The sequence below is a fragment of the Hemicordylus capensis genome, chromosome 3 (assembly GCF_027244095.1).
Source record: "Hemicordylus capensis ecotype Gifberg chromosome 3, rHemCap1.1.pri, whole genome shotgun sequence".
Lineage (NCBI taxonomy): Eukaryota > Metazoa > Chordata > Lepidosauria > Squamata > Cordylidae > Hemicordylus > Hemicordylus capensis.
The window spans coordinates 299,746,738-299,766,572 of NC_069659.1; the positions used below are offsets into that span (position 1 = coordinate 299,746,738).

The window sequence follows — 19,835 nt, forward strand, 5'->3', positions numbered from 1 at the left end:
GGGCTGTTCTTATGTTCTTAACTATGTTATTGATCTAAAAGCATAAGGATCCAAGGAGCATAAGGGCAGCAAGAGAGAATAAGCAGAGCTATTTAAGAATCATTTGAGTAGCAAAGGGTGGTTGATAATTGAGGAATAAAGTTCACAAGAACTGACACAACAGGAAATAAGAAGAGAAAGAGGGTGGGACAAGATTGTGGAGGGCTTTAAAGTTAAGGCCATGGAGGTGACACTGGATGCAGACAAGGTGGCAAGTCGGTATGGGGATCTGAGGAGCTGTGCTATGTCACCTGCATCCCAGATGAACTGAATGATAGAGGTGAGGGGAATGAGGTGTGATAAGGACAGAGCAGGGAGGAGGAGTCACACTTCTGTTCCCAAAGCTTATTGTAAACCACTGTGGCAAAAGGGAGTCAGAGGAGCATAGAGATAGTTAAAAAAAAAGAAAAGATGTAGAAACTGCAGACTCCTGAAAATTAATGTTAGTTGGCATCAGTTAAGAATGATGCAGGCATTCTGAAGTCATCTTTTAAAAATGAGTCTCAGCATATGCTGCAGAGTAAAAGGATGATGGGATAGTACAGTTTGACACTGCTACTTTGGATATGTGAGTTAACCAAACAGCACTCCATTCCCCAAAGAAATTAATCTCAATAGAAAGTTTACCATATGCTGCAGAGCAATATGTTTATTGCCATTCATTACTCCTCAAGGACCAATTTATTCATTTTTACTGGCATTAAAACAAGGCTTTATGTTTTACAAGGAAATCACTCTGCTATTTGAGGCCATCATAACAGCTTGGTTGACTCCAGCATTATCAACTGTGAATCCAGACGGTTCTAGCACTTTCTAGCATTTTGGCTGATGGGTCGTTTGACCTCTAGTCAGTTGCTGACTTGATTCTCCCCACCCCTTTAAAAAAAATTACTGTTGATGTTCCTTTGAAGGGAGATAAATGTTAACTTGCTTAATGATATTCTTGCAATAGCCTTGGTTTAGAGGCTTTGCTATTGTGCATGTCTAGCTGCTTAAAAGATACTTGGCATTACCACTTTAACAGTACCAGTCACCTGGGCACTTTCCAGATTACACCCTGCAACGGGGTCACGGTGGATCTTGGAAGTGTGCTTCCACACTTCCTTTGTTGTGGCACCGCAGGCCCCACGCAGACAGCAGGGTACTGTTCACATTCCCAATGCCTTGTTTTGAATTTAATAGTTGTGATATTGTACTATGATGTCATGTATCCAGTATAAAAAGGTTGCTGTTTTTGGGGGTTGTTAGTTTCCACAAGACTGCTCCCCCTGCTGTTTACGTTTCAAACACAATTTGCCTGAATGAAAGCATTTAAGAGAATGTCTTCTTCGTTATGTGCCCCACCGCCCACTGAGGTCACTTGAGGAGGTCCGTCTCCAGTTACCGCCAGCTCGTCTGGTGGCCACATGGAGACGGGCCTTCTCGATTGCTGCCCCAAGATTGTGGAATGTGCTCCCTGCTGAGATACGATCTTCCTCATCTCTAACTATTTTTAAAAAACATTTGAAGACTCATCTCTTCAACCAAGCTTTTTCAGCTTTTTAAATTTGTAGGTTTTAATTTTATGCTGTTTTAAATTGTTAAACTGTTTTAACCTTTTATATTTGTTTTAATTGTTTTTATATCACTGTTAACTGCCCAGAGACGAAAGTCTGGGTGGTATAAAAGTTAAATAAATAAATAAATAAATAAATAATTTTGCTGCTGTTGAGCAATTAAAATGGAAAGTGCCCAGGTGGTTGTCACTGTATGGAAATTGAACCCTCAACCCTTCCCATCTCTTCTGGGTGGATCCAAAGACCTAAGTACACTCCCCCTCACTAAACAAGAGTACAGGTGAACAAGAATTAGTTGAGGTACAAGACTACAGTTCATTGCTGGATTTTCTTTTTCCTTCTTACACATGCTTTCTCTTCCTCTCCAGATGTTGCTGAACTACAACTCCTGGCAAAACAGTTTTGCTTGGTTGTATTTCCGTGATCACCCATGCTTTTGTTTTGAACTACAACTCCTAGCAACCCCAACCACAATTTATTACAGCTGGGGATGATGGGAGTTGCAGTTCAGCAACAACTGGAGAGCCACATTGCCTATTACTGTTAAAACCTCCTCAAGGTGCTTCATTTACTAAATACAGATGCATTGCAAGGGCACAATAGCATAACAGCTTTTTAAACTGAGAGATCAGGGATACATCCAATGGACATCTGACCTGCGCCCACCACAGTGCTACTTTTCTGCTAGTGATGATCCCCATCTGGTCTGCATTGCAGATGGACATGATTGCATAGCCAGTCTAGAATAATACAAATTGTTTGATTGGACTAGAACCAGGTGCGTAACAACGATCGGGCAAGGGGAGACAGTTGTCTGGGGGCCCCACTGCCTGGAGGGGCCCCCCAGAGGCACCTCACGTGACTTCCCATTGCCCCCTGCCCAGCCCCAAGGCCCCTCAGCCACTTGCCCTGTTCGCCGTCTCTCCAGCTTGTTCTCCTGGCCGGCAATCGAAGCAGCAGACAAGCTGCAAAGAGCTCCTTTTCTCCCGCCTCTCAGCTGATCGGCGGGTGGGCGGGGCTTCCACGGAGGTCTGGTGTAGGCCTCTGTGAAGCCTGAACTCCAGTAGGGCCCAAGCCAGCCAGGAAGGAGGAGGCAGCCAGAGAGGCCTCCACTGTTCTCTGCAGCAGAAGACCCCCTGCTGCCAGGTAGAGTGTGAACTCCTTTTTGTGGTTACCTTCCCCACCCCCCACCCCCACCCGGATATATAGGGATCTGCTTGCCATAGGGCTTTGATATGGGGGGGAGGGACTGAGAAGTCTCTGAATATTTATTTTTAAACAGCTTGGAAAATTTGCTGGCTTTAAAAAAACTATCTAAAAAGTCCTATAAGTGGCTTGTTTCATGGCAGAAAATTACAAAAACTTCTGGAAGAAACAGTATTATATTTATTTTATTCATTCATTTATAAATGCACTTATGTTCAAGTTGTTTTGCAACCCAGAAGGTCTGAGTGAGAACTGTGAAGCATGTCTTCTGCTTTTATTTTATTTTATTTTTCTTGTGTGTGAACTGCTCCCCAATAACCTGCAGGGACTTCAGGATAAATCTGGCCAACATGTGAATGCAGCACCTCCATTCCAGAGGAGATGTGTGTTAAAGGGCTTTAAAAGCCTCCTGTGAAAAACCTCCTGGAATCAAACTTGACTGAATTTGTTCAGAATTCTGAGAAAACAAACATAGGCTCACCCTGCATGGTTGAAAGTCTCCTTGGCTAATCTGCAGCGAGGGGACCATTTTAATCATTCATCTTTCTAGTGTGTTCTAGGCATTAAAAGTAAAACAAATGTATAGTACTCAATGTATATCACTATATATTGTGACGTGTGCGTGTGTGTATTCAGTGAAATGTATTTCCAGGCAGCATACTTATTTTGGAATATCAGACTTAAATCCTTGGGGGCCTGGGGTGTGCGGAGGCCCTGGACTTTGAGTGGGGGGGCCCCATTTTAAAATCTTGTCTCTGGGCCCACTCCAACCTTGCTACGCCCCTGACTAGAACCATGGAGATACAGGTTCTAATCTGCACTCAGCCATAAAGCTTACTAGGTGACCTTGGGCCAATCACCATATCTCATACTAACCTACTTCATAGGGCTGTTGTGAGGATAAAATTGGGAGGGTGAATAGTGCCTGCATGCAGAAGGTTCCAAGTCCCCTCCCTGGCATCTTCCATATAGGGCTGAGAGAGATTTCTGCCTGCAACCTTGGAGAAGCCGCTGCCAGTCTGGGTAGACAATACTGAGCTAGATGGACCAATGGTCTGACTCTGTATAAGGCAGCATCCTATGTTCCTAGAAATCATGTGTACCACTCTGAGTTCCTTGGAGAAACGGCAGAATAAAAATGTAAATGAATTAATAGATTTTGTGTTAGATGTAAGTACAGGGTTTTCTTGCACTTGATACATACTTTAAAAAAAGATTAATCTATTCCAGGTTTGGATTGTACCAGCAAACCAGAGCTACAAGGAGTTGCCTTAAAGGCAATAAATGCTGCAAATGTTAACTTCTGTAAACAAGATCAGGTTTGGTTCCACACTCCCCCCACTTCCCATGGTCTGGAATGACCCAAAGAGTGACACATATTGGAGACTGGAATAAAAGAAGTCCTGCACCTCAGTTTTTGTTATTGTTGTTTTTTGCACACTGGGATGTAGGACTATATATTTTATAGTTTCAGGTTGAAGCTTTGCATGAAAACCAAGGAATAATAAAGGCAGTACTACCTTTATGTTTGGAAATCTTGGAAATAGTCAAGTCAAAGCTATCCAATGATTAAAGACTAGGGTTACAGGAATTAATTGATTAAGCAGTGTGATTACACTTTAATGGCTTGTTCACATATTCAAAGCGAAGTTCTGATTAATTGGAGCAAGCCATCTGGATTCTAATGCAGGCACTGCTGAAGCCTGGTCAGTTTTCTCCACTAACTTTTTTTTCTGTCTGACGCTGCCTCTCATCAATTCTTGTCACCTGAACAGTCCACCAGATTGCGAGTGTATTGCTTATATTGACTTTGTGTTGCATCTGAAGATGGGCCAGAAATATTGACTGGAAAATACTACCCCAGGACACTTGGATTCTCTTGTGTGCAAGAACCTACAAGGATTAAGTGTCTCTGCAGAAATGAAATCGCAAAGAAGAGAAACTTCCAGTGGCTCATGGAACTTTCTGGTTCTGCAGTACAGCAATACCGTGGCAATTCTGAGAAACAGTATAATCCTATGGAGCAGGTGTGTAGGAAGCTGCTGGCGGAGTGGGTGTAACCTGCCAGTGGTGGCCCCTAGGCGCCCTAGCCACTGCCCCATTTGCAACCAGCACTGGGTTTCTAGCCTGTCTGGGAGTACCTTTCCCTGCCTAAAAAGGCAGAGAGATGCGTTCCTGGCCAGGCTGGGAACCCATGACTGGTTGAAGCTTTTTACAAAAGGGGCCACATGGCCTGGCTCAGAATTGGTGTCTTTGCCTTCTGAGGCAGGAAAAGGCATTCCCAGCCAGGCTGGAAACCCAGTGCTGGCTGAAGCACTTTGTGAACGGGGCTGCACACCCCCATTTTTGCATATGGCCACGCCCCCTGTGTTTGACATCAGACACAGGGAGTGTGGCTAGGTTGGGTGAGTTAGCTCCACAGGGAGTGACGGCTGGGTTCTTTGGATCCATCTGCACAATGGTGACTCTGCACCTCCTATGGACAGCATGTTAGAACTGGACTGAGGGACCTAAATTTTGATCCTACCTCTGATGCAGTGGATCTGAAATAGTAACATGCCACACACTGATCCGCCCTTCCTTCTACAGCCCTTCATGTCACCTAAAAGTGTCCCTGAGGGTCCTACAGCCCTCAGGGTCATATTTTCAGGAGGTACAGAGGCCTGCAGAGAAAAAGGGAGACTGACAAAACAATTTCCTTCTTCCATAGCATGTAAGCAACATTATTTGGTGCATGCAATATTAGTCTGGATGTCAGCTAAGGAGTTTCAATCAAAATTTAGCTCTGAATATGTAAAATGGGAACACTGGCCTGCCTCATAGGTATATTGTTAGAGTCAATACAAGGATTATAACACTGGGCTTTTTTTTTTTTTTTAATTCAAAACTTTTGTATAAGGTTTCTCAATGCTTAACACAGCAGTTAACTTTTTACTAATTTTAATGTTTTAAATTAACAGTTTTTAATTTTAACTGCAGTTAAAATTAAAAAAGTTAACAGTTTTTTAAAGAAAGCATCACTATACAGACTTCACTGCAGCAAGCACCAGGAACACTTAAACAGACCGCAGGGGGGTGGGGGCGCAGTGGCGGTGGCAGGGGAATGAGAGGAACTTTATCTTGGAGTTAATTACTCTTATAGGAATCTGGTGCATTAGAACCTGGCTAGGGTAACAGGATTTCTGGAAGTGGGATGCAGGAAGAATCTAGCTGTTCCAATCTCACTTTACAATTTGGAATCCAAGTCAGTTGTATGATTGTATCCTTATTCATCATAATGTTTTTTCAAGGATGGTTGGGAACATCAAGCTTTTATAATCAAAGCTGGGCTGATTGACCGTATAGTCTCTGAAGCAGACAGTTTCAAAGGGATTTCGACATTAGTCCCCCCTTGAACATTAAAGCAAAATCGACCAATGCTGTCCTCTGAAACAACAAACTGTACTTCATTAACTTCGTTGCCACCGTATATCACAGTAAAGCTTGAGCTATATTTGAAGTCCCAAAACAGATGTCATTCCACTGATGTCTGAACACCGCAGATTCATTTGAGACACAACATGGGAACATCTGCTCTGCCAGTGTGTTTAGAAGCAAACACTCTACTCTTCCGACCTAAATTTCAGTTATTATAAGCACAGCAGCTCATGATACATGTCAGTTTTGGCGCTCTGTTTTAGGTTTGTTATTCCTTGTCCAGTGAACCCAAAAGCATTGCCTTCTCATCCATTCAGCAGAGAAAGATTATGCTCGTGTCGTCCTTTAAAACAAACTGCTGTGCGCGCACAGGCGCACGCATAAGCATATAAAACCATGCCCAAAAGCCTACAATGGAAGCTGGCAGCTTTAATGGAAAGAAGAGGGGCTGTAAGGGGAAAGGAAACCTCCAAGTGCTCGAGCTGTTACAGGTGAATAGAAGGCTTAGCTTCCCTGAGGCTGCTACCTGTCAGGTTTAATCTCCCCAAGTTCTGGAATGTGCTTTTGATGGACACCTTGCCCCATTTCAGCTAAACCATAAATACAGAGCCGGAGAGGGATGCTGTTGCTCGCTGCATGAGAAAGAGCCGCCTCTTTGCCAAGGTCTGATTCCTCTTGAAAACAGCAGCAGCAGGATCATCATAAATCACTTCTGTTTGTGTTTTCTGAAGGTGGATCTCCCTCCCCCCTCCACGACATACAAACAGCAGGGCTGTTCAAGGTTTCCTATCGCCTTGCTTCCAAGAGGAATAAAGGGAGCTTTTCCTTTGTTCAGAGCTTTGTTTACTTCTCAGACATAAGCCTCAGACTTGCCACTCTGTGGGACAGCACACACTGTTTGGAAGATTCAAAAACGGCTTCTCAAACAGCCATGGCACAAGAAAACAAGATGAATTCACTTGACTGATTCTGAAGCTACCTTTGAACAGCTGCAGTCACGCAGACCATCCACTCCTTAGGCTACAGGGCTTTCATGGGAGAGTCAAACGGTGGGCTACTTTCTCAGATGCCACTTTGCTTGCATAGTACATGAGCCATCTAGTGTGGTGGGTACGATTGGGGTGGACAGACGCTCCTTGTGATTTTTGACAAGGGAGATGAGAAACAGGTGATAGCACTGCAACATAATTTTTAGTTTTCAGCGTGTCATGATATTTTTACCGTCCTGACCATCAGGCCTGAAGTGGCCAAATGCACATTGGTGGTTTAAAAATTGACAGAAATGTCCTCCAAAGATTGCTCCATGGAAAGAATGAAACAATCTGTTCATTATCATAATAGCCCTGACCCTTTCCTCTGTGCAAAAATGACTGCTTTGTTACCTTTATTACTGTAATGCAAAATAGGAGCTGGTCCACTATAATTATTATTGAACTAGAAGCCTACAGCAAATACATGAAATTCAGCTCCCATTCCCTGTTTCTTGGCCCTCTTAACACTTTAGGATTGCCGGGTCACAGTGCTGTAATGACAGAAGTCAGAACATGCAGAGTTCATTTTCTATGCAACCATTAAAGGAACAGCAAGCTTGTCCAAGCTTAGAGTGTTCACCTAGCAACTCTTGGCTCCCTGGACCACAGCCCCCAGTTTTCCACTTCCGCTTTGTGGACCACTTCCTTCCTACCACTAATGAAAGGACCCAAGGGCTGTCAGGGCTTGGCTGAAGAGGGCAGAGCCCTCCCCATGATGGCAGGCACTCCCATGATTGTGAGACTGGACCAATCTAGTCTCACAATCAGGGGAAGGAAGCCCCGCTGTGTGAGCAGTGGGGCACATGGATAAGTGATATGGTAGAAGTGGGACTTCCTGTCCTTTCACCCCGCTGTATACAGCTACAGTGGAACAAATTTATAATGTCTGAAGAAGGCTATGGATGTAATCCAAATACAAAATGCTATGGATCTGGATACTCTGGAATTTGATGCCGGGGTTTTATTGAAGAATTTTATGGGGATGGGTGATATTCCTGATCCTATCAGTATTCAGGGTGTGGGTTGGAAGAAGTAGCTCACTCCTGTTGCTCTAAGACAGGCCTGCTCAACTTAGGCCCCTCAGCTGTTTTTGGACCACAACTCCCATAATCCCCAGCCACAGTGGCCAATAGCCAGGGATTATGGGAGTTGTAAACCAACATCTGCAGGAGGGCTAAAGTTGAGCAATCCTGCTCTAAGATCTCTAATCTTCATCCAGCTCTTAAGAGCTTCTCATTGAAGTCCCATGCATTGTACGTCAATTGGCAGATAAGACATTTGAGGAGATCAGAGAACTTAAACAAGCTTTGGTCAAAGTATCTTTCCTTTTGAAAGTAGTTACTGCTACCATTAATACTGAAGATTCTGTATCTAACAATCTAAGAATCTCTGTAACTCAGTGAGTACAGATGAAATAAACAACCTAAAAACAGATCAGCCAGGCAACATGATTGCGTGTTAACAAAAGAGGAAAACTCCCAACAATAAACAGCATAATTCTATGAATGTTTACTTGCAAGTAAGTCCCATTGTATTCAGTGAGGCTAACTCCTAGGTAAGCATGCACAGCACCACAGCTCTAGCAGAGTCTGTGCCACCTAACAATGGCATTCCTCTCAGTTCTCTTAATGGCAGAGAAGGCTGGGAAATGTTTCAGTGCATTACCTGTGCCCCTAGAATACCTGCTCCCACATTGGAAAACATAAGAACCAATTTCTTGAAAAGGGAGTTATATGGGCTCCCAAAAACCAGAATCACAGAACCACAACCTATCTTTTGGGTCAATGTATGTTTAATAAATTAATTAAAATTCAGCAGTATTTGCTGAGCTACTCCATTCAAGCAATGGAAGGGATAGCTAGGAGGACAATTATATGAAGCTCCCTGGCTCAGACATACCTGAGAAGGAATGGCTAATTTCCCACAGTTTATATGTTAGAAATCTTAGAGGCTGTCAAGTCAGCCTGTGGAGATTTATTGGTTAATTCCATGGATTTCCCAAACTGCTTTTTCCTTTGGAGTAGTGTCATGGACAGGTTTTTCCTTCACACTACAATAATGAAAGGTCATGTCGAATTGTGTTTTGGATCAGCCAAGTTAGTTTTACACCTGCAAAAACTGAAGAGAATGTTTTTAAGACAGGCCATTACAATGAAAATTGGACTTTTCAATTCCAAACCTTTGAGTATGTTTTGGAGAAAAGGAAACATGATAAAGCTAGGAAGTCTGCTTGGTTTGGGGTACATTTAAAAATGCTTCCATGTAATAAGGGTTTGGAATGCATAACTTGTGTTTAATTAAACTGAAACCTTTGAAAGATTAATGCGAGTCAATTGGTAATTTTCAGTATCTTGCTCCCATTTCTTAATCATCCCACTAGACTCAGAAGGATGCAGCTTTTTGCTAGAGGGAAGAGGAATATGCTTTTTCCTACAGCCCCATCAGCCCGAAAATCCCTTCTGATCATGGAGAGATAAAGGACATTCACATGACCAAACTGGTAGGCTGGGAGGGGAGGCAGAGGGCAGGAAAGCAGGCTTCTACCTGCCTGCTCCCAGACGACCAGAGGCTCCTCCTGGCTCTGCCAATCACACGCCCAGATGACCAGCATGGTGGCGATTGGCAGAGCTGGGATCTGGAAGGAAGAGGAAGTCCTCCGGTATACCATAAAGCACCACACAAGGAGCACAGTGCATTTGGAGAGTTCCATGCTTCCAGGTGCTCCTTCCACCCAGCTCTACTGAAGCTCAGACTGCCAGTAGCCCGAGCTTCCACACAACCAGGTGGTGAAGGAGGAGGGTGTGTGCGTGCCCTCCTCCGTCACTTTTAGCCTGGGTACAAAAACCCGGGCTAACCGGCAGAGAAGCGCCAAGATAGAGATATGGGTCATGGGTATATTTCTATTAGTCATCTCAGTGTAGCACCTTGTGAGCCTAATCTAATTAAGTCGACATTAACTCCTCCTAAAATCCTTCTTAAGTCTGCTAAACTGCAGACTTTGCACCTGCTACAAGAAACCTAGCTTCCCTACCCCACTTTTTTGCTTTGCTTAACATCTTGCTTGTTGAAGAATTCTGGAGAACCTGAAAGCCTGCTTGTGTGTCACTTCGAATGGTCCTAATAAAAGTATTACTAGATGTGGCTTTTGGATTTTTCAGATGGACCAGAATGGCTTCCTACCATGTTTACAGACAGCATTGTCAAGCAAGCAGTTGGAAAGTTCACACTGTCTCAGCCAGCCAGTGCCCAAGGCTTCACGGGCACAAATGCAATATAACATAGATACCTCTGAACTATGAGGGGCAGTTTGGATGTTACACAATTAAGAGGAGTAGGCAGGAGCATCATGCAATTCTCCTGACTGTGTGTTTAGCTATTTATGTTTATACGCCAAGTGCACCAAGATCATACTCATCAATATACAGTATGTCTAGGTAAGCTATGGGATTTGCTGCCATTGGACGTGGGGATAGTCCCAAATCTAGATGGCTTTTAAAAGAGATTAGACAAATTCATGGAGAATAGGGCTATCAATGGCTACTACACAGGATAGCTATATATTTCCATCAAGATCAGAGGGATCATGCCCATAAACACCAGGTCCTACACAACACTAACAGGAGGGGGCAGTTGCCCTCTTTCCCCCCACTTGCAGGGTTCCCCGCTGTACCTGATTGTTCATTGCATGAAGCAGGATACTGGACTAGATGGGACTTTGGCCTCATCCAGCAGGGCTTTCCTTATATTCTAAAATACAGCCTATTTGTCTCTAGGTTGTGTTGTTTTAGGGAGTTCCAAGAAGACCCATGTTAACAGATTGTGGTCCAACAGAAGATCTTGGTTTATCTACTTTATCTCCTCTTTTAAATTTTGCAAAGAATTACATTACAATTTTTTTTAACAAAAATTCTACAATCTCTTGCCCATACCATATGACATTTGAAGCCCACTGAGATTCTTATTTTTGTACTGATCCTTTTATCTTTAATCTTTCATGTCTACAGTACTGGAAGACCTGAATTCCCTCCATATAATGACTATAGTGAAGAATGCTGTGTGTTTGACATGGCATGCTAATGTAAATGAATTCCTTTCACAAAGCAGCATTTGTTGGGACTTGAAATCTGATGCATGAGTGTTGAAACAGAGTCATTTATTAATAGTCAGATAGTTAATCTTTAGTTCATGACAACTTCCAACATAGTCTTCCTTCCTCTCACCATCTGAATTAGTGATTCAGTTTTTAGAGAATATGTAACTGTCCAAATAAAATGCCACAGTAATGATTTCAGTTGTTCTCTTTGTCTTGTTTATTAATATATTCATTCACCAACTTAAAACTAACAAGCCTTTCAGATGTCATCAAACAACTTGGCAGACAGTCTGCTAGAAACACATACTTGCAGTATACAGCAGGCGAAAAAAGCAGCTTACAAATATTGTAAATTCTTTTCCACTCGGCAAACTACTCCAATTCTTAAAGCAACTAGGACTAACTTTTAAAGTTCCACATTAATATTTCCTGAAAAGAACTAAATAATTTTGAAAATTCAAGATTCCTGGCTGTCTGCAAAAGATCAGCTGTCACACAGCCATTGCAACTAAACTGCACTCAAGTATTTGAAAAGAGTGGTGCAGTACCATATTGCAAACAGCGAAAGAAAGGGGGAGGTGGGGCGGGAGGCTGGACAATTGAGCTTTGATTCATTTCATAAGAATAGTCTTATTGTGTTCCATTTGCAGCCCCACTTTGTCACTTCCTATTGACACACTCTTCTCTTATTCATCACTTTTAACTCTGTATGCTTCCTGTGTGTGGGAGACAATGACATGCTACAGTATACAAGCCCCAGAAGCATCACTTCGCAAATAAAAAGGATAACCCTACTTTTGGGCTGCAATCCTAAAACATACCCAACTAGAGAGTAAGCCCCACTGTACACAGCAGGACAAATTCTCCATAAGTATACGTAAGTCAGTGCTGTTAGTACCAGATAATTACATACAGTGTGTCGTATCCAAAGATACCTAGTCATGACTGAGCCCCATTGATAGGACTTAACTTAGTCATGAGTAACTTGCCTCATTGATTTCAGTGGTGCTTAATCATAACTCAGTCACCTTAAGTGGCTCAGTGGGGAAATGTTTGACTAACAAGCAGAAGGTTGCCAGTTCTAATCCCCGCTGGTATGTTTCCCAGACTATGGGAAACCCCTATATTGGGCAGCAGTGATATAGGAAGATGCTGGAAGGCATCATTTGATACTGCACGGGAGGAGGCAAGGTAAACCCCTCCTGTATTCTATCAAAGAAAACCACAGGGTTCTGTGGGTGCCAGGAGTAGAAATCGACTCGATGGCACACTTTACCTTGAATCATAACTCATTGATTCAATTCATTAAGACTGAAAAAATTAAGAGCAATTAGATGGAATTGTGTGTAGACAGCCTACGTTTTCGTGTTCTCTCTCAAAAACCTTTTATTTTACCTTTCTGTATGTAGGGCAGATTTTTAACTAATTCAGCTAACATTTCTGAGCAAAACAAAACTATTAAACATTTTATTGAAATGGATTATTGGCTGGATGAATGATGGATAGTTTTTTCCAGTACTGCAAAACAAGATATGGCCTTAGGATAAGTAATTGGGTAGAACTAAATTATATCTTGTGGTGATATGTAATATGAGGCTTCCTTGAAGAAAAACACGATGTTGTATAAATGAAACCTGTGTTTGTGTTGATTGATATCTTTGTATGACTCAGTTGTACATAATGTTTGTAACCGTTTGTCATTTTTTAAAATGCTGTTATTAAAACAATTTTTAAAGTTCATGCACACTGCAAATATGAAGGAGTTTCAAATTTGTGAATATGTCTGCCTGAATACAGGAAGAGAAAGTGCTTAGGCAAAGCTATACATAGTTAAAGTCATGAGCAATCATTAATACTGCAGTCCTTAGCACACTCTGGGAGTAAGTTCCACCAAAGTCCTGCACTTCTGAATAAACTCACTGTCAATATCATTTTGAAAGGTGTTAAGCACTCAGTGACAACTGACTTACATGGCACAGCTGAAGAAATAAAGTTTGGTCAAGTACCAGCAGAGGGCATACCTGCCACTTTTTGCAGATTCATAGCATTGTTTGATAAACAGTGCTTCTTCTCACTGTTGTGGTGTTAAAAGGAGGTACTTCTTCTCACTGTTGTGGTGTTAAAAAGAGGTACCTTCTTAATTTGCAGCACTGGAAATTGTACATATTTTGAGGTCTAAGGCATCTTGAGGTCAGTGCCCCTGTGAAGTAGCTTTCCAAAGTGTCCTCTGGATGATTTACACAACTTAAAATTTGTTTTAATGGTTGAGAGCACTGAAAACATCTGGGATTCACAGTATCACCCACCAGTTATTTCTGGTTAGTCAAATAACTCATATTGTTGGTAGAAAAATATGAAGTGGGGATGAACAAAGTTCAAACAATCTGACACGAGTGCCTAGACTGGCATCGCACCTGGGCTGTTACCATCACAGAAGTCATGGCTGCTGAGTGTGCAGCCCCAGTGTGGAGGGGCTGGCTCATACAACAGGCACCTTGAGCTGTGATGCCTCTGACAGTCCATGCACTCCTATCAATGACTGCATGAGAAATTATCACCTCTGTGACACGAGTAAGATTCCCCTCCTTCCTTTGCCAGAGTCATCTAAAAAATGAATAATAGTTTGTAGGGATGTGCATGAAATGGATTTAGCATTTTGTTTTGAGCTTGAAACAAAATGCAGACAGCTGAAATGTTTTGTTGAAACAGTGGTCGAATCGGTTGTTGCAATGCAACAAAACTTGAAACGTTTTGAGTGTTTTGGCCATAGGGAACAATGGGGAAACTCGAAACACTCCACACTTCCCCATGGGTAGCTCCTAGGGACACCCAAGTGTGTTGGCTGATAGGGCATGATGGGTGCTACCTACCACCCAATCCACAGAAGAAATGGGAAAGTGGGCAATTTTAAATATATTTTTTAACATTTTCCCCAAACCTCATAGGATTGAAAGCCAATTGGAAGCCAGTGCCAGAAAACCCATCAGCAAGGGGAAAACGGGCATCCAAAATTGTGCTCAAAACATTGAAAACGTTTTGACTTGAAATGGGGTTGTTTTGTCCCAAGCTCAAAACAGGCCCTTTATTTAAAGGGCATTTTGTTTCGAGCTCAAGACACTCGAAACAGCTCATTTCAAGTTGAAATGTTTCGACATAGAAACGTTTTGAACAATACTAATGATTTGACAGTTTGATACCGGCACCTGGGAGTATGAAGCATTTCGTGGGATTGTGCTGGTAACAGAAACAGATTCATGACACTGGCAACATCATAGGATGTATCATTGCTGCTGCCCCAAGAGGTTCTATTATCAGGTGTGGTGTAGTGGGAACATGAAAAATGGTTATGCAGCATAAAACTAGACACAGAGCAGACAGTAAAGATGAGGATAGGGCTGTAGCTTCATGGTAGAGCATCTACTCTGCATGCAGAATGTCCCAGGTTCAATTACTGGCATCTCCAGGTAGGGCTGGGAGAACCTTCTGCCTGAAACTCTGGAGAGCTGCTGCCAGTCAGAGTAAACAGTATTGAGTTAGATGGACCAATGGTCTGACCTGGTATAAGGCAGCTTCCTATGTATCTGTGGGGACCTATGCATACTGGAGATGTTCCACCAAACACAAAGCTTTTAACCACCACGATGCCTGCTACACTGGACATACTTGATTACTCCAAAAGCATATTATTTTTTGGTGCTGCAGTGGGACTGCAACTGAAAACCAAGAAAGCAGGACAGATCTATCTAACTGTACTTACAGATGGCTTGTTTACACTAATAGCTGTCCTAGGATAATAATGGTCTGGTCTAATTTCACCTTCCAATTTGTTTACACGTTCAAGCAGTGAATCAGAGGCTGCAAGGAGCATATGAGTTAGCAATTCATTTCAAGACAAGGGGCTCTTAATTCACCGTTTTCATCCCAGAATAACCTGAGCAATGAGACAAGACTTCTAGCTACATACAAGGCATGCTATTTGCCACTTATGTATATGAGTAGGAAGGCAGTTACCTCTTTCCAATTAAAAAGATACTTACAAAGTCCTTCTTTCACACCCATTTCACCAAAGCCATAATAATATCTGAATGCATTCTGTATCCCTTCCCCCTTTTCATTTTTTTGTTCAGTATAAACTGAGTTCATTTAACAAAGCAGTAACAAAAAAAAGTGGGGGGGGGAGCAATGAAAGGGACAAACACTCTGTCTATTTTTAAAGAAAACAAATTCATACCATGCTGTGCTTCCTACTTTTTTGCCTTGTCAATTGATTTGGAAATCTCACTTTTTAAAAATAAGAATTGTAGGAGTTGCTGTTAAATTGCTTCTGGATTTTAATTATTGCTCTTAAAATTTAACCAAGAGCTAACAGTTTACCTTGCACAGAAACCTTGGCAGTTTTATTCCTGACATTATTTCTCTATAGCCCACCTTTTCTCTTAAGCCATCTATCTAACCCACTAGTATTGGATCCATTTAAATTAATTGTTGTAACTTGGTACTCACCCTTAAATAAATGTGTTTCTAGTATACTGGAGAGCATGCTGAGATTTGGAAAGATTGGTGGAATAGTTGCCTAGGATTCTCTCTATCACCCAAGCTCCCTAATGGAAGTTATGCCCTCATCCAAGCCTGTCAGAAAAAATAGTGCTCTCTTTGTGCACCCACTTCTCCGGTCCACACACATCTCAAGTCGCCATATGACAGAAGACTGTTAAATTATATGATCCAGTAGATTCTTTCTAACTAATGATTCTATGGATTTTAAGAAGTATGTGCCTTCTCCATTTGCTGAATATTTATGACACTTCTAAATTGTGTATATTTCCAGAATGTTGAAACGTGCCTCAATTACTATTAAAATGGATCACTTATAGAAGATAGCATAATCTCAGCTAAAAATGCAGGAATATACACCATATACCCTACTGGAATCCACTTTCATACTGGTAAAATGTTTTTGGTTTTGTGTTGTTTTTTTCAAATATAGAGTGAAGGTGTGTGTGTGGAGATTAAGGACAATGGTTTGAGAGCTTAACATCAAACAAGATGCTGAAGAGAAATTCTCTGGGGGGAAAGTTGGATAAAATGGCAATCCTCAGATTGTGTTGCGAGGACACTAATCTGCCCTGGTGCACTTACAGTTTGCTAAGCATGCAGGCAGGAGACAAGCATGGGCTGAAATAAGGACATGTGTGGCTTCTGGGGATTGATATATTGAAATCACCCTTCTGTTCCTTGAGAACAGGGAACAAGGTTCTAGCCTACACTTCTTCCTTGATCTGCTAAATTTGTAGATGTCAGGGGGTCTCAATATGCAGCACCATTGAAGCAGGTGATCTTCCAGCTGTATTCTGAAGAAAGATGGTCCTAAGAAGACCATGCCAGATGGCATTTCTGAATGTACAGTCTGGAATTAGACAGGGAGCCATGGGTTGTACAACATAATTTGTCTTGAAAATACAGTTTTCTGAAGCTCCGCTCCAAAATTCACCTACTAGTATTGGGATTTAAGAGTACTTTTAATCCTTCCCTTATTCAATAATATGCCAGGTGGTGAAGATGAATTATGTCTCTTCCATCTTATCCAGGATTTGAGGTGACCTATAATGTAGCCAAATTTTGTGTTGCTGCGATATGAATCCACCAATAAATCTTGGCCAATGAGATAATAGATTGAGATAAAGATAAGAGTGATTGCTGTTTATGTGTTACTTAAGCAATAACATCTGCAGAATGTTTTATAGTACTGTTACTATTAGTTTTGAGGGGTATTGCATCCCTGTAATCTCTTGTATTATTATTGCATTTAAGTACTTGTCAAGGACTGTAATAAAATATTCATTGAGGTCATTAACATAATCAAAACTGTGTTCTACCTTGGTTTGGGAGCTGTATGTGCTCCCAGTTTTCGGTTATGTGGAAGCAAAGTAGGAGGGAAACCTGGGTAACCTTCCCTCTTACCTTGCTTCCACACAATCACTTCTACCCAGGTTTTCTTCCTACTTTGCTTCCACACAACTGAAAATTGGGAACACATACAGCTCCAATACTGGAATAGAATACAGTTTTTGATTGTGTGAATTACTTACTTAATTAATTAATTCACTCACTAGTATCAGATTCTTTGTATCTGAAATACCTAGCAAACCTAAAAAAAGAAGTAAAATATATCTGGGAAAATTAGTCCCAGAAAACCAGGATATGAATTGCTTAAATCATAAATAACCCATTTAAATCATATGCCAAATACCAATTGTAGCAGTTGTTAAAAAACAAACAAACTGAAAAAGATGTCATGGGAGGCAGAAACATCTTCACGGGCCCAGGGGGCTCAACTGAGGTTATGGCTGCCACCAAGAAGCAAGGATTTATACATTGTGGCTCAATAAAGTTTACTTGCTTGTTTTATTGAACACACACCTTGCTTCAGGGCCAAGATAAACATTAGAGAAATACATCCTAGAGAAATAACAAGACTATTTTCTAAAGGCCTGGGAAAAACAGATGCACAAAACATGGAACTCTAATCACTAGTTATTAGATAAAAGCAGGTCTTGAGTTTCAGGCAATTTATAGTTTATCAGGCAACTTCAGGCAATTTATAGTTGGTATGTAGTACATTTACTATATGGGACATCCTGCTTTTAATGACATTATATGGCAAGAGACTGAATTTGTTTGGGTATCCTGTATTATATATACAGGTAAATGTTGGTCCACAGACCAAGATATGAAATTAATGAGTTATTTTGGAGGACTTAATTGTTTTGCACTGAAAGATGCCCTTCTCAATATTCCAGAACATCAACATTCTTTTGTAAATAATATACAAACACTGATCAGAAAAGTAGTTAGAGCAAACTGAAAAAGATGTGATGGGAGCAGGAAGCACCCTCACAGGCCTAGGGGCTTGCATAGAATCTATATGTGTGTGTATACATACTAAATTCTTTAGGCACTGGAGAGATTAGCAGCATATAGCCATTTTGGAAGGGTGGTATATAAATCAAATAAATCATCATCATCATCATCATCATCCCAGTGGTAACTGGCGCCCTAGGTACAATTCTAAAACAACTTGAAGAGCACCTCAACTCCATAGGGGCCACAGAAATCACCATCAGCCAATTACAAAAAGCAACATTACTGGGAACAGCCTATATTCTGCGACTATATCTATAATAATAACAAGAACAATATTGATAACAAAATTCTGACATCCCAGGTCCTTGGGAAGAACTCGATGTCTGGATAAAACAAACCAGTCAATAACACCTGTCTGACTGTGTAAAATAATAATAATACTACACTATTGTATGAGTGTTGAACATAATACATGAATGGGCCTCTGGATTCCCACTGGGACACACCCTACCCTTCTTCCTGTTGGGACCTGGCTTTAGTTACACACCTTAAATCTTAAAACTTCAAATAGCCTTTAGAAATACTGTGATTGGTTGCCATCAGCACCAAATAGGTAGCTGCCATTTCACCATCTATGTGCATTTGTATTGTCCTAGACATTCAAGAAAGTAAGCCTTTCATCTTGGCTGTCTGTTTCTAAAATCCAGGCTTCTTTCTTTTGAGTCTCTATTCACACTTTGAACTTTCCACTTTTTCTCTGCCATCCATTTAATGCTTCTTTCCCCATATTCAAATATTTAATTACTACATTTCTATTCCGCATTTCCTCCAAAGAGCTCAAGGCAGCATATGTGGTTCTTCTCCCCTTGTGTGGTGGGGAGAAGAAGACAAAGAATCCTGTGAGGCAGGGCAGGCTGAACGGAAGTGACTGTCACAGAATTTATCTGTGAGCTTCATGGCTGAGTGGAGATTTGAACCTTGGTTTCCTCAGTCTTAATCCAACACACTAACCAATACACCACACTGGCTCTCAGCTTATTGTGATTTCAAAGAATTACTATGTGATATGGAAGAATTACTATGACTTCAGCCTTTGTGTAGAGTCGTAGGCCAACACAGTTTTGTCAGTAAACCAGCCATTTCCTTTGGCCTTAAGATTTGCTGTATCTGCTCTGCACAAAATCCCTTGGGAGCAAGATAAATAAGAAACTCAGCCAAAGAGGTGGTGGTTTTAAAAAAGCCACTCACATGGAACAGAAACTGGAGACAACATTTGGCATCCCCTTGAATTCTACTCAGGATTTGGATTTGCACCAAGCATTTAAACTTCTGTTTATGTTACAAAATGTGCACAGACATACAGGTAGAAAGGTCAGGGCAGCTAGTAGCTCAAACCAGTCAAGCCTTTGATTTACTTACCATCAAAGCTCTTGTACTGGGATGTTAAGTTTGTTTGCACTGAGCGAGTGGCTTCCTTCAACATGGCTTCAAATTCGCTTCTACTCTTGTTGGCAAAGTTCTCCTCCATCTCACTGGTACAGCATGTGTAGCCTTGTGGGCAAATCCTCAAGTGTTCACCTGAGAAGGAAAAAAGAGAAAAATAAACTGAAAGTCATGTCATGTTACAGA

At 41.6% G+C, this 19,835-nt stretch overlaps 1 protein-coding gene across 4 annotated transcripts in view; it reads right to left on the reverse strand.

Annotated features, from left to right (window-relative positions):
• The window catches only part of GPC1 (glypican 1), a 315,629-nt gene that overhangs the window by 143,825 nt on the left and 151,969 nt on the right, over nt 1-19,835 (reverse strand). For all 4 annotated transcript variants that reach the window (XM_053305191.1, XM_053305194.1, XM_053305192.1 and 1 more), the window contains exon 2: nt 19,626-19,784. In XM_053305191.1, the coding sequence (XP_053161166.1) occupies nt 19,626-19,784 (159 nt within the window). The remainder of the gene's footprint in view (nt 1-19,625; nt 19,785-19,835) is intronic.